The sequence below is a fragment of the Podarcis tiliguerta genome (assembly GCF_965153285.1).
Source record: "Podarcis tiliguerta genome assembly, chromosome: 1".
NCBI classification, from domain to species: domain Eukaryota; kingdom Metazoa; phylum Chordata; class Lepidosauria; order Squamata; family Lacertidae; genus Podarcis; species Podarcis tiliguerta.
Window position 1 is genome coordinate 20365437 of NC_139534.1, and position 15992 is coordinate 20381428.

Here is a 15992-nt window from a genome sequence, read left to right on the forward strand (position 1 = left end):
GTACATGATATATATCATACCTTGACTACTTTCACTCTGGTTTTCTGCTTTCCTTTTTCTTCCTCTAGAAGGTTCCAACTGTTTTTTCTCGGGAGTCTGCCAGACACAAAATCATGCTGTTTAATGCATAGAAAAGGAGCCAGCAACAGTTCTGCGCACAAATGTGCATTAAAAAGAGATGCTCAACCAATGGGCAGCTTCACTTATCTCCAAGGTGACACATAGAATGTTTTTTTCAGGAATTGCACAAAATCCCTACTCACATCAAGTTACTGCAGCTACTTCATTCTATCACCCCAGTAAACCAGGTTGTTTTAATATTATTTTATTCTTTAATTTGCTTGCATATAAATATTGAAAACCTCTCTACAAGCTGACTGTAACAACTATGAGCTAAAGAAAAGACTGGCTCAGGTTTAAAGAACTGTCACATGACCTTCCTACTGCACACACTCCCTTTCTGAGGCAACCCCTACATCTGCCCTAACAGTCCCCCGCCGAAATAAACAGGAGACCCTCCAGAATGGAATGGAGGGATCAACAGCAACCCCTGTGAAGATGTGAAATGCCTTGTGCTTACGTATGTTGGGCGTGGGAATTGATACAAGCCATTAATTTTGTACACTCTCATTTGACATTCAATGTAGTATTAAAAAGTATTCTCAAAAATGTAAACAAGAGCACCGAGTTGGATTGAGAATTCCCACACAAAATGCTCCACTCATGAGATGCTCCAGATGGAATAAGGGAATTGGGGCGGGAGAGATGTTTTTTGCAAAATTATTCCTTCTTTCAGCAGCAGCAGCACCCCCAAGAACTGCTACAGTGGACTGGGTGCGCAGTGTTCATGGTGGCAAGGGGAAATTGGCAAAAATAGTCTACCTGCCTTCCTCCAACCTGTGCCTTCAAAGGGTCTAAACCCCTTTTGTGAACAGAATGAACATTCACAGATGGGATAACTCTGGATCAAAGCTACAGTAAACGCATGCTTTCCTAGGACACAAGCTTCAAACCACCACCACCAAGTTTCAAAAGAAAGCAAAACTGCAGTTTCCCAATTACACATTAATATTATTTCCTTATTGACCAGGTTTACACATAATGCTAAGCCATCGTTTAACAAATCATGAGTTAACAATGAGTTATTCTATATGTCTTTATAGCTCAACAAGCATCTGGGGTGAAGAGACCAAAAAAAAAAAAAAATTGTTAAGGAAGGATACTCAGTTTGCACACAATGCAATGCACATACAGTTAAAAACAAAGCAAGTTTGTGAGCCAACAAACCATGGCTTCTGACTGTGGCTTGTTGCCTGTAACCCAAGTTAAGCTGCTGGATAGGGTTAGCACAATCAAACAAACCATAGTGTAATATAAAGAGTCAGCAAATTTTAATCACAGTTTAACACAGAAAAGTTAGAAGCCAAAAGGCACTGGAATCAATTTGCTCATAAAACAGTAGGCAGAAGTCATTACTATTTCCCATATACAGCTGAAATCCAAGTATAGCTTTTTTTGGGGGGGGGGGATAATGTACTGCTAAGAAATTCTGAGTCAAAACAACATTTTCTAAATTCTTCACATTTCAACCACAATCCAACAATGTGATTGAAAACAGATGACCCTTCGATCATTTTGGAACGCTCCTGAATACAAGCAAGCCCATTTCAAGCTTGAAGTTGTTGTGCCAAATCTAATGTATGTACTGGATGAATTGCTAGGTGCACTGACAACTACAGGGACAAAGCGAAGGAGAAATGAAGTCTGTCCTGTTTCTGAGTTAAGCTTTTTTTAAAAAAAACAAACACCTTATCATTCTAAATGTGTGTTTTACATTCATGCGAAGAATTTGATGCAAAGGTCTACTTTTAGGCATGCACAAGGGATTATAGGTGTCAAGTGGGAATTCTTATGCTGGATATGATGTGATGGGTCCTCGACTTTTTAGAACCCCCTTTTTTGGGGGACGTAGTTGCCATGTAACGTAGAAGGCTGCTGCTTGAAAAAGCACACTCGCCACCCCCACCCCACATGAAACTAGCTGCACCATTCTTTGAATCCCAGGCATAACCTACATTTTACAGTCAAGTACTTTGGAGAAATCACAAGTAATCAGAAAGCTGTTGTCTTTTTGAAATTACAATCCTACAACCACATCCTAACAGGAGCTCTATTGTCATTTTTATTTATTTATTTTTTTACAATCTTGAGAAAAAGAGAATGCACACACATTCAGAGTTTTAGAGCTTACATATACCAGCGAACATATCTAGGCAGCTTACGAAATTGAGGCACACAACATTTTAAAAATTTAAAATAGAGTTATTAAAACCAACCAAGATCAATTAAACAAACAAAAAAAATCTTAGCAGAGACAGAACAAAACCATTTACAGAGCAGGGGGGAAAGGTTTATCTGAAAATGCACTGAAACACCTAGGATTGCATTTAATGTGCTTTGGAGGGTCTGTCAATCATCTGGAGCTGATTTTGACAATGCAGGGAGATGAGGCTGGAGGGGACAAGAGAGGAACAGGAAGTTCCATTGTACACACTTAACCCCTTGTGCCAGTGGAGCTGCAACACTGGATATGCCCCCTATGGTTTGTTTTGAAAACAAAAGTTTACCAGGCCTGGGTGAATAAAAAGTTCTTCACCTGTTGCCACAAAGATCATAAACAAGGTGCCAGGCAATTATCTTTCTGCGGAGGCTGTTCTATAATCAGGGTACCAGAACTGACAAGGCCCTGCCTTTTATAGCAACTGCTACACTTCACTTGAGATGGCATAGTGATCAGGGCCTTCGATGAAGGGACTCTTTGGGTACGTTATATATAGGCAGAAGGAAACAGCTATTCGTATGACTGAAAAAAAGCCATCGCACCAATGTTGTCTGTGCATTAGCAGAACAGACATCTGCTCACACAACAGGGACTTCACCTTCTTGTCCTCCTCCTTGCAGTCCTCCATGTGCCCTCAGCATCTGCTCTAGAGGGTTTGGGCCCCATAAGAGTAGACTTTGGAGGCACCCAGGGAGGCTGCGGGGAGTTGGAGAAGACAGTTAATTCCCGTTACATAGGCAGGCGTCTACATACGTACAGCTGAATTTCACCAACAGAAGTTTTACACGTCATTTCCACATAGATTTATAGAAAGGTTACCAAACTGGAGAAATTCCGAGGTGTACAGAATTGGCTATTCCAAGAACTGAAAGGAACCTTTAGCAGTACAGCTGCTAAATAGTATATGGTCCTATTTAAGGGACATAGCTTAGGAATAAAAGGTATTACCAATCAACTCCAATCTCATAATAAAATAGACAGACATTTGATTAGTTTTTGAAATGAAGCCATCACCGAAAACTGCACACATAATAGTGCAGCTGTAATTCTGGAAGCCACTATGCACTGAAAGAATTTAAAGATGAATAATTGATCTGCATTTTATTGACAATATCCCAGTATTTCAGATAGCGTTATCCAACAGAAAACTAAAAGTGGTTAGCAAACCTTCCATTTGAATAGAACCAAATGTACTCGTACATGACCAGCATGGCATTTATAATCTTCCTGCACAAACACTAAAATATTGGTTCTTTCCAAATCTTCAATGTAGAACCATTCAGGAAAATCTCACGGGCATGCACATTTCAAGAATGAGGCCTAATGTACACAAGTATGAAAAAGAGTTATAACAATCTTACATTAGAAGTGTCAGTTTAGTTGTTTAACTACTTCATACCTCCGATTCTTTGTCACTTAGAGATCCCAAGCTTCCAAAACTGTGATTAGAACTCTCATTATTTGTTGAGGCCTGTTGAGAAACAGAGACACTATTTGGCATAATATGTTTCAAACAGCTAGTTAGAAATTATATAATATTAAGATAGTATCAGAGTCTATGTTTCCAGAAACTACCACCTACATGCATATTCTGGTCACCATGTGAACATACGGTATTTTTTGCTCTATAAGACGCACCAGATGACAAGACGCACCTAGTTTTTAGAGGAGGAAAACAAGAAAAAAAATATTCTGAATCCCAGAAGCCAGAACAGCAAGAGGGATCGCTGCTCAGTGAAAGCAGCAATCCCTCTTGCTGTTCTGGCTTCTGGGATAGCTGCGCAGCCTGCAATCGCTCCATAAGACGCACACACATTTCCCCTTACTTTTTAGGAGGGAAAAAGTGAATCTTGTAGAGCAAAAAATACGGTAATTAGAGGTTCTGGCGTAGCCAATAGCTTGTGCAACTACTTCCAGAAGATGCTGCTAAAAGGAACTCCAGGTATTGAATGAACTTCAGCATTTTCTCTTGTACCTCATTGTGGCATTTTGCTTAATACACTTGCTAAGGTAGATCATCACCACTGTTGAAAAAGAGCACTTTATGTTGTACAGCTAATATTTCTACTTACCTTTGCTCCAACACTACAGCTTCCTGTACTCCCAGTGCTTCCACTCACTACGCCTGTGAATCTAGCCTCTAACAATTCCTGCCTTCTTGGATCCAGGCTATGAAGCTCATCCATTGCACCTAGAAGAAAACATTTCATTTGTTATAGAATGTGTAACTGCAACCACATGCAATCTTAGAATTCCTACATTTTAAATCAGTACATGCAGTTCCCGCTTACAGAACACAATGTGCTCCCTGGAAATCGTTTGTTAGGTGAAAGTTCGCATAACGAGTCCATGATTTCCACTGAGTCTTATGTGAATATATCTAATCCACGATTTGCTCAATGTCTGTCCCCACTCCCTCCATGGTTTCTTCCTAAAATGGCTGCAGCCAACCAGCAAACGAGAGACAAAGGGAAAACTGATTTGTCTGATCTCTCCTGCTCCCTATTTTGCCTGATCTCGCTCCCTCCCTGCATGTTTTCTGCCCGAAAATGGCTGTCACTGACCAGCAAAGCACAAACAAGCTAGGAAGTAAGGAACTGGACAACTTCCAGTGGGCTGCATGGCAAGGTTTAGGCCTAATTCTTTGCATTCAGATAAGTGAATTTCTGCGCACTGAAAGGGCAGATAGTGGGACTCGCATGTACTACATTACACAGTCTTCCTTCAGAAAAGGGTATATTCCAAGTAAAGTCACTGGTGCTCCATCTGCATAGATGCCCATCTTGAGCACAATCAAGATATACCTGCCATATATGCTATCCTAAGCTGGGAAAGAAATTACACAGAACTGCATATCTATGCTCAATAGCAATGTTTTTCATAAGATAAGCAAAGCCACTAGGCCTCAAAAATGCTGCAAAGTTTATGTTATGCATTATGTATTGCTTGTAGGGGCAAACTACCACCTGCACACAACTAATAGTAGTAGTAGTAGTAATAATAATAATAATAATAATAATAATAATAATAATAATAATAATTTATTATTAATACCCCACCCATCCGGCTGGGTTTCCCCAGCCATTCTGGGCAGCTCCCAACAGATTAAAAACAGAATAAAACATAAGACATTAAAAACTTCCCTAAACAGGGCTACCTTGTGAGATTTGCACTGGCTGCCAACGTGCTACTGCATCAAAGTCAATGTTTTGGTAGTAACTTAAAAGGCTCTATACAGCTCAGGAGCAGGTTACTTGAGAAAACCTCTTATCCCTTATATTCCCAGTAGATCATTGCATGTGCAGGAATTTCACCTTAACGTCTCAAGAAGAGGCCCACTCCATAGTCTCTCAGATGCACTGCCCATTTTGTGGGAAAGCATCCCTGTTGGTGATATGAGAGGTGCACAATATCTGTACTTTCCGGAAACAATTTAGAGCCCCCAGTGGCACAATGAGTCTGGCTTTTAACCATAAGGTTGGTGGTTCGAGCCCACCCGGGATTCCAGCCTTGCAGGGTGTTGGACTACATGACCCTTCAAACTCTACAATTCTAAGCTTCTATAACTGAAGACATTTTTGTTTTTCCAGCTGAATGAAAACCTGCCTTAAGCATTTGTTTTTTATTGTTTTTAAACCTCCCTCTAGTTACCGTTTTTCTATTTTTAAAATAACATTTTAGCTGTTTCACGGTAGGTTTGCAAATTGCCTTGAAATGAATGTAAAAAATGACTAGTAGCCACTATACTTGTTCACGCAACATTGTAAGCCAGACCACATGAATGTGAGGGTGGCAAGAGGGGAGCTTCCAGCTGCTTTCTTCAACCCTGTGCTGAGCGAAGGGTTGGCTTAGCATGGCATCTGAACCCAGTGTGCCATCTGAACTTAGGGTTAAGCTCTCTCCTAGCTAACCATGAACTTTAGCCAAGAATAAATATTGTAATTAGAGAATTACATTTCTGACATATACATCAACCCTAGACATCTTCATAAGACACATGCTGCACAGGGCTTTCTTTGTGAATTGCTGCTTGCCTTCTTTTGGTGACCTTTGCTCTTGCTTGGAGATGCTGGAAGAGAACATCCTGCTTCTTCTGTCATTTTGGCCTGCCCCCTCCCTCATAGTCTACCTTTTCACCTCTCCCCACAAATCACTGTTACTGACTAGGGGGAAAGCAGCTTATTGCCTTGCTGAGAGAATAAAAAGACAGAAGTAGGTGCAAAGAAGAAAGAGCAAAATACCTGCTGTGGATGCCCAAGCCTCAGATGAAAAATCTGAAAGTTTGGGTGACTACTACATTCCAACAAACCGAGACTCACAGAAGGAAGTATAAACCAACCAGATATATTTGAAATTTTGCTTGTATTAAACTAAGGCATTTATGGATTTAAATTTCTTAAATATGTCAAACAGAACAATTTTATATTCCATGGTTATAAATGTTTCATTTTACATTATTAAAGCAGTAAAGTTTAGTTAAGAAAACAAGCAGTTTATATGAATTTATTTTTAAGTTTGTCTTAACAGCCTACTTCATCAGATTCATACATTTACTAGAAACTCCTATTTCAAGATTTCTATAACAGCACAGTCATGTTGGTAGCTTTTGTTAAATTATTACAATTAACTGTCCCTTGAAAACAGAACAGCTTTTATTTATCAGAAAAGCTTTTGCTTTTACCGATAAATTTAAATTCTTCTCTGGATTTAAAATATGTGGCAATGGTGCAAAGTTCAACAGTAGCTAGGGCAAGCTGATGAAAATTGGGTGCCCTACCAGTGTTTTCTTCTACTGCACTGTCAACACTGGATAATCGCCCCCCTAAACCAAAATTGCCTGCTTTTTCCTTTTTACTGCCATCCAAAAGACTGCCTATTAGTCCATTCCAGTGTGGAAGAGACAGCATTTCAGTCCTGTAATCACTTTTCAAAGCATGCTAAGTCAAAGCATATTAAGTTTAGATGCTTAACACACACTGAAAATCTAATGACCCGTTACACATCCTTCAAATTGTAGCACCAAACAGTAAAACAGCACAACCTTTTGTTCTACTTCAACACATGCAACAAAAAGAAAAGAAATCCTAAAGGGCAGATGCATGAAAAGTGACCAGTTAGAACCAGCTCTCTACTAGTTTCAATACTAACATAGACCATTTGTAGAATATTAACACATACTATTCAGAAAGGAAAAAGGAAAAAAAAGGGAAAAGGAAGAAAGGCCATTTTGTTCCATGAGAAAATAATCTAAAATCCTCTATCAGGCAATACCTTCATTTGAACCAAGAAAAATGTCACAGCATAGTGAGTATCTTTCAAGTTCTCCAGTGCTCTTCATTAAGTTGGATGTTAAATAGTGAAAAAGCTGCTGTGATAATGAAGCCATGGTGTCTGCATTAGTCACAGTCTAAAGATGGAGTACAGGAAAAGATAGCAGACTTAATTAGATTAGGCTCTATTGGGTACTGCACAGGTTACAATGTGCACAAAGGCTGCTAGGGCATACAAAAAAATAGCTGATCCATTTTTGAAAATGTAGAAACCAGTCATTACCCAGATTTTTTTCACAAATACCCTGACTTTCTTTCCGTTGTCTATGTCTTGGAGAATACTGAACTTTGCTGAAGATAAGACTCTAATTCTTACCTTCTCTCTTCAACTAGTGAATAATTGTAATATATTTACTTTTTTACCTGACACATCTTAAAAAAGTAATCTGCAATTTTGTCAACTTTAAAACTAGCGAATTCTTTTTTGGTTTCCGCCTACCCAAACCCCTGTATGTTTTGGCGGTCCAGCTGCATTTTGTATTTACAAAAATGGGAGGAAAAGACCAGTGCTCTCGCTGAAAAATCTGTATAGCACCAAGTAGAGCCTAATTACATTTTTGTTGGTACAAATAAAAGGCACTGCCTAACCATGAATTTTTGCACAGAAATGAGCATCTGAACAGCCAGCCATTTCTACACAAGGTCTTTTAAACTTGAAGTACAGTGGTACCTTGGAAGTTGAACGGAATCTGTTCCGGAAGTCCGTTCGACTTCCAAAATGTTCTGAAACCAAAGCGCGGCTTCTGATTGGCTGCAGGAAGCTCCTGCAGCCAATTGGAAGCCACGTCAGATGTTCGGGTTCCAAAGAACGTTTGCAAACCGTAACACTCACTGCAGCGTTCACGAGCCAAAATGTTAAGACTTGCAAGGCGTTCGGGATCCAAGGTATGACTGTACTGTATCTGAAATCCAGACAAGCAGACTAAAACAACAGAACAACCCAGTTAAGCTGAGCTGTTAGAATCTGAGCTCAAGGCGGCTCACGCTACAACAACCCATTTAAAGCAAAATGCTTGGAGTTTAGATTTAGTGTTTCATTGTCATCAGTAGTAGTTTGTAAATGCAAGCTATGTTTATATAAAATCTACAAGCCAATCTTTGTGCTGTTGCTCAGGAATCTAACTAAAACGCTACAAGAGGCTTTGTTTAAAGATGTATCAGTTGCCTGCCCAAAGTAATGCAGAACAAAAGAATAACAGGAACTATTATCTACTGCAGAACTATACACCTTACAAATACAGTGGTGCCTCGCAAGACGAAAAGAATCCGTTCCGCGAGTCTCTTCGTCTTGCGGTTTTTTTCGTCTTGCGAAGCAAGCCCATTAGCAGATTAGCGCTATTAGCGCTATTAGCGGTTTAGCGGCTATTAAAGGCTTAAGGGATTAGCGGAGTAGCTGCTAAAAGGCTATTAGCGGCTTAGATCAGCTGATAAGCGGCTTAGATCAGCTGTTAAGCGGCTTAGCGATCAGCTGTTAAGCGGCTTAGGGGCTTGGGGGAAAGGGGGGGGGGACCCAGGAATCGCAAGGCATTTTCGTCTTGCGAAGCAAGCCCATAGCAAATTCGTCCTGCGAAGCACCTCCAAAACGGAAAACCCTTTCGTCTAGCGGGTTTTCCGTCTTGCGAGGCATTCCTCTTGCGGGGCACCACTGTAATATCAAACAGCTCCTCAATTTGATTCATGACCAAATTTGGACTACTCTAAAGTATTCTCAAAAAGCCTGAATAGTATAACCAAGTTCCTGTAGTAATGAATATATTTGCTTACATAAACTCAGAACTGCCATAATCTTTGTTAAGAGTACAAGCATAGCTGGATATTGCTGTGCCGCCAATGGCCAAGGGGGTCATTTAGTGTTTCAGGAAAAGCATGAATAATAAGTACTGGGATAGGTCTTATTGCCTCAGGTATGTAGAGAAGGAAAGTACAGTACAGTATATATGTCTCAAGTCTCAGTCAGTTTTATTGCACATAGCCAAAGGCTGCCGCAATGTACACAGAATTATTTGACAATTAAAAGAAAATATACTGAATTGGTAAAAAAAGACTTAAAACATTTATATTATTAAAACATTACGTACTCTAAACAAAGCTATAAAAGTACCCCAATGTACAAATAACGGGTGGACTTGTGCTTCCATATCATCTACCAGTGCTAAGATTGTGCCATGAAAAATTGTAAGAAATAAGCCCAAGTTTTATCTTTGCTTTCTAAAAATATTGAAATTTAATTTTACTTTTATCCAAATGAGTACAAGGGGGGTATTTATCTACTAAGAGTATTTATAGCCCACTCTTCCACTGAATTTGCAGCACTCAGGGAACAAGTTCAAAAACAATCAGATGTATTTTATTGCACTTCAACTTTGGGCAAGCAAGATGCTTAATTTTATAAATATCACCCATTCATCCTCTTACACATGTCTTCACTGTTGTACAATTTCAGGAATCGTATAATATAAAAAACTTGTTTCATATAATGCAACGACAGATGTTTCAAACACACCGGCAGTTAATCACTACCTACTGTCAATAAAACTATAGAAGCTTGCATTGAAATGATCAATATTTAGTTCTAATTTGGCTTGATAAAAATCAAGGTTGCAGTATCTTTCCTTGCTAGCTCTTTTCATTTCTCTGCATGTACACACCCAGAGAGCAAGCTAATCTTCTTGTTTACAGCATTAATTCTCCATTCTGCATGCTTCTGTGCCAAAAGACATGTAAATTTCTCCTCTCTTTAAAATCAGTGAGTGAATATGGAGATCTGCACCGTCATAATGAACCATTTTCTCAATTTCTACCCAGAACTGAAATATGTAGCATTACCTTTGGATAAATTGTTTCCAGGTGTGAACTACAGTATTTTCCTATCCATAGAATTATTTTCAATCTCAGATCCCCAACAGGGGATCCAGTGTGGTATAGTGGTTATAGAGTGTTGGACTAGGACGTGGGGGACCAGGGTTCAAATTGCCACTTGACCATGATGCTCACTGGGTGACCTGGGCCAGGCAGGTAGGTAGACAGACAGACTGACAGAAAGACAGACAGGAGGAAATGTCAGGGAGAAGCGCTCAGGAAGCCTGAGGGTTCAGTAAACATGAAATCATCTCCCTACCCTTTCTGTGCTTCAAATACTGCTGTCTCTTCCCTCCACTTTAAAAGAATTCTGCAGGGATTGGACTTCTAACACATAAGAATGCCACCAACATGTCTAGTTGCCCCCAGGTGACTGTTTCATTAGCAACATGTCTTTAGTTGGTGCCTTTGACATCTGCTGAATTACCAAACTTCAAAATACCTTGCATTGATACCAGATACAAGCAGCAGTAGCATCTCAGGAATCAAAGGATCATAAAAAAGTATTTCCCTCAATCTGTTCAACAATAGCAAGTTAAAGGGGGAAAGCAGATCAGAAGAATTAGCAAAACTGGCTCATAAAGGTGTCAGGAGGATATCGTTTCATTGATATATTATCCCCACTGCCAATGGAAACACAAGGCACCAATAAAAAGATCAATACCGTCTCAACTGCTTTTAAATACCTTACTGTATCCAGATAAAAAGCTCCTCTCACCTAACCTCCTTCCATTTTTAAGAGAAACCTTCTCAAGTCAACAGGAGTAAATCATTAAGGAAAACGTCTAACCATGTTCTAACCATGCTCCAATGCACAGTGATCTCCCCAAACCTTGACGTATGAGTCAGCTGGGCTGATTTAACTCCATCATTTGCCTCAAGTAAGCACCTTTCAAATACAGTCTTCACTCCTATCCCATGAAGATTCTTGTAACATTAATAAACATGACTTCTTCCAAGGAAAACATTGCCTTTTTTGATGCGGCAGGCAGTATTAGTCTGGTGTTTGCTCATACATAATCATTTACCCACAACAGCTTATTTATACTTGCTTGTAAAGACACTTCGACTAGCCTCCGTTATCTATTCACTAATACACAAATCAACTATGCCCTCCGACCAGCTACACCTGAATCAAGAGAAGACACTGCATTTCATCACCTACATCTGAGACCCATAGGTCAAAGACCTTGGACTTTGAACTATATACCGGTAAGAATAATTAATAGTACAGAGGGGAGACCCTAGTGAGTTGGGTACTAAAAATAGAGCTACTGGCAGTTAAATTGGCTACCAGTTGGATACCAGAGATTGGCTACCATATTTCTGCAGACCTGATATAAGTGATGCACCACAGAGAGAGAAAAACTCAAGGTTCTCAAACCTGATATGCCCAGATTACTGTACCTAGATTTTTATTAACTCGATGAATTTTTCAATGTTCAATGTCATCAGGATTTGAATTCTATGCAAGGAAAACTAGTAAGGGATATATACTGGCAACTATCGTGACTATAGAGGTACCTCAGGACTTGGGTGGCACTGTGGTCTAAACCACTCTTGGACTTGCCGATCAGAAGGTCGGCAGTGCGAATCCCTGCAACGGTGTGAGCTCCCATTGCTCAGTCCCTGCTCCTGCCAACAGCAGTTCGAAAGCATGCCAAAAAGTGCAAGTAGATAAATAGATACCGCTCCGGAGGGAAGCTAAATGGTGTTTCTGTGCGCTGCTCTGGTTTCGCCAGATGCAGCTTAGTCATGCTGACCACATGACCTGGAAAAACTGTCTGCAGACAAACGCTGGCTCCCTCAGCCTGTAAAGCAAGTTGAGTGCCGCAACCCCAGAGTCATCTGCGCCTGGACTTAACTGTCAGGGGTCCTTTACCTTTACCTTTTTTACAGTGGTATCTCAGTTTAAGAACAGTCCTGTTTATGAACGATTCGGTTTAAGAACTCCGCAAAACCGGAAGTAGAGTCCCGGCTCGCGAAAAGAATGGAATCCAAACGGTGGAAGGGCACCGGCGGCGGAAGGCCTCATTAGGGAAAGTGTGCCTCGGTTTAAGAACAGTTTGAGTTTAAGAACCGACTTCCGGAACAGATTAAGTTCGTAAACCGAGGTACCACTGTAATCATGATCTCTGAAGACAATCAATCAGACAGAACTGCTCATGTTTTTAAAAATGATATGGGTTAAAATGTTACATGTGATTTATAATTTAGAAGCAGCAATAAAAATCAGAAACAGCGTGTTTTCTGTATCAATGTTATTTTCTGTTATTATTGTTTTTTGACACAGATAATACCTACCAGAATATATATATATGTAAAGAATCAAGCAACACGGGGGGGGGGGGGGGGGAGAGCTGATATCTCCAAGAAATATGGCGTGCTAGTTCTCCGCTCCCACCCTAACCCAGGTATGTTACTTGCAAAAAAACAGAAACAAAAAAACCCTTCACTCTTCTCCAACTCTCAGTAACCTAAAATGGCACTAAAACCTGTGAGACTGGGTAGGAAGAATTTGACTTGTTTCAATATACATTCACTCAAATTTATCAAGATTTTCCAGCGGAGTGGTCAGAGTCTTTGACCCCTTTACGGGATAACATAGAAGACGTAACAACCTCCATTAGACTTACTAAAACTACAGAAGAACTACAATGAAGCCATATCTAAACTTTTTTTTAAAAAAAATCATGCACAACTTTCAAAATATGGTGCAATTTTTATTTATCATACTTATAGAACATTACTGAGTACATTACTGGGCATGAAAGTTTTAGCAAAGGCATTATACTTGCTACTTTGTACTTTGTCAAAGCCACATGGGGTATTAACATAAATAAAACAGAACAAATAAAAGACAACTTGCTGGTGACCAAGTTTAACAGTAAAAAAATATCTAAGTACAGTGGTACCTCAGGTTACATATGCTTCAGGTTACAGACTCCGCTAACCCAGAAATAGTGCTTCAGGTTAAGAACTTTGCTTCAGGATGAGAACAGAAATCGTGCTCCAGTGGCGCGGCGGCAGCAGGAGGCCCCATTAGCTAAAGTGGTGCTTCAGGTTAAGAACAGTTTTAGGTTAAGTACGGACCTCCAGAACGAATTAAGTACTTAACCCGAGGTACCATTGTAATAAAGCACTGCAGCATTTACTCTTAACACAGCTCCAAACAATGAAAAAACCTATTCCAAGTTTTTATAATAAAAATATTTTACTCTCCACATTGAAATGCCTATTTTATACAGGACTGCGATATTAGCTTCAAGGGCAATCCGTAAGAGCAAACTTCATGCAAGAGATCTGGCACACAGTTAAAATTTGTCCCTTGAACTTTCATGGTCACTCTAATTTAGAACCTTAAACTCTTCAAGGTAGGGGGCCAATATTTTTCTCTTATGCAACTCTTACTGCATTCCCACACTGATGAGACTCTTTTTTTAAAAAAAAAAATCAATAATAAATATCAATAAGTTATTTGACCTCCCTTAGAATTCAGAGAAGCAGGCAAAAACATATCCAGTTGTTTCATTCTCCCACTTTCACACAAAGAGATACAAAGGCTCTAAAATTCTATGGTTTTGTGGGTTTTTTCTAGAGAGCAAATAAGCAAATGGCAGGTTATCCAGAGCAGTTAAGGAAGGTCTTAAAGCCTTGTTCTCTAAAATTTCTCAATTTTTTTTGCAAAGGTGGATTGTGCTACTATTAACGTATTTTCAGAACTCAGAAAATATATGCAAAGCTCGATTGCTACAAATACTAGTTAAGCATAAAACCATTCTCACAAACGCCAACTAATGGGAGAGCAAAAGTGGTAATGGCAGGTTTAAACATGAAAGAACTACAACATACTTTGCAATACATCATCTTCTGAAATGCACATCAAGTATTGACATACACATATATTAGAGTTTTCTGCAACTTTTGATGTAGATGGCTACGGAATGTTGACACAAATGGTATCTGGAAATTCACTGAACTGCTTGGGAACAGCTCCAAGTGTGTGTTTTTGTGGTGTGTCCGTGTCCTATACAGTACAGTAATGAGTGCTTTTCCACTATTGCTCCAGGAATCGCTTCAATACAAAGCAGCTTTTGTTTTCATGTTGGTTGAAATACTTACAAATCATTGCTCATAAAAATCATTTTCCTGTAAGAAGGAGCACTAGTATAAACTCCAAGCCATTCTGCCTCAGAATATCCCTGAACCAAACAGCTCCTAAGACACCTTTCACCTGCTGACATTTTGACAACTGAAATGAAAACCAGTCTCCCACAGCCTTCCAAAAGGCCAAACAAACATTGACAGAAGTTCAGTTCATGGGCCTTGCAATTGCTTCCCACAAAGTTCAAGACTGGGGTTCATCCTGCATCTTGGTCCTCACAGCTAGAGATGGTAGGCATTACGAAAGTGCAACAGCAATGGGACATTACTACTGCAGTCACTTATTTAAGGGGCAAATATGTTGCTTCATTCTCTTGGAATACCTAACTTCCTTCCGGAAGCAAAGTTTAGTGCTTCACATACCAACCGATGAAGGACGGGTTTGGTCAACACATTATTTCAAACATTAAGGCTTCAGATGTGTTTAATAGTTTACTGAAAGTCATCCTGATTATGTATTTGAAAGGCAAGGTGTAACAAAAAATAATAAATAAAAGATTGGCTCAACCACGTTCCTATGAAATCTCAATAAACTGATATTTTGGAAATAGACTGGTAAACCATTAGTAAATGTCATTAAAGCATCTCAAGTCAAACACAACTGGCTAATCCATTATTGCCAGGGGATTAACAAAACCATGTTCATCCATGAATTGATTGTGGATGAGGGAGCTTTGACTTCTGCATAGCAAGGGGTTGGACTAGATAACACTAGCAGTCTCTTCCAATTCTACAGTTCTATGATTCTATGATCTGGCTTGTATTCCTGAGACCTGAGAGTGTTGGGCTGAGTAGATTTGACTCAGCTTTGCCCAGAAGGCATCAGCCTTGATTGAAGGATCAGAGAGGGAGAAGTGGATGTAGTCTGTAATATTTCCATTTTGCTCACCAGGAAACCTCGCCACCATGTGAAGGAGGGCATCTGGGTATTGGGAGGGGGTGAATTAACCCTGTTGTCATTGTCAGATTATTATCTGGTGAAGTTGGGTATTACAAACTCACCCACCCGCTGCAAGTGTAGGGTACCCTTTAGGGTGGTCCACCCATAAAGACTTAGGAAATCAAAGGTATTACTGAATGTGCTTTGGGGATTTTCAAAAATCCGGAACCAGCAATACTGTCAAGGTCTTGGTTTGGTATGGAATGACAGCCAGGCACATTGACATAACTGCTCCTGAGTGCCCTCTCTGAAACTAAAGAGTCCAGAGGACTCCCTAAACAGGTTGGCGGGCAAGTGGTATACGCTGATTGGACACACTAGTTCCTAAAGATATTTTTCTAGAAATATTAGCACATGT

The 15992-nt window shown here is 39.8% G+C and overlaps 1 protein-coding gene across 6 annotated transcripts in view; it reads right to left on the minus strand.

The window, feature by feature from the left end:
* TLK1 (tousled like kinase 1) overlaps window positions 1-15992 on the minus strand; it is a 71998-nt gene that overhangs the window by 35674 nt on the left and 20332 nt on the right. For 5 of the 6 annotated variants that reach the window (XM_083408204.1, XM_083408207.1, XM_083408206.1 and 2 more), the window contains 3 exons: window positions 4414-4532; window positions 3741-3812; window positions 21-96 (listed from right to left, as the gene is read on the minus strand). In XM_083408204.1, coding sequence (XP_083264330.1) covers window positions 21-96; window positions 3741-3812; window positions 4414-4532 — 267 coding nt within the window. Of the gene's footprint in view, window positions 1-20; window positions 97-3740; window positions 3813-4413; window positions 4533-7612; window positions 7744-15992 lie in introns of those variants that run through there. The other variant, XM_083408205.1, reaches the window with a different exon arrangement.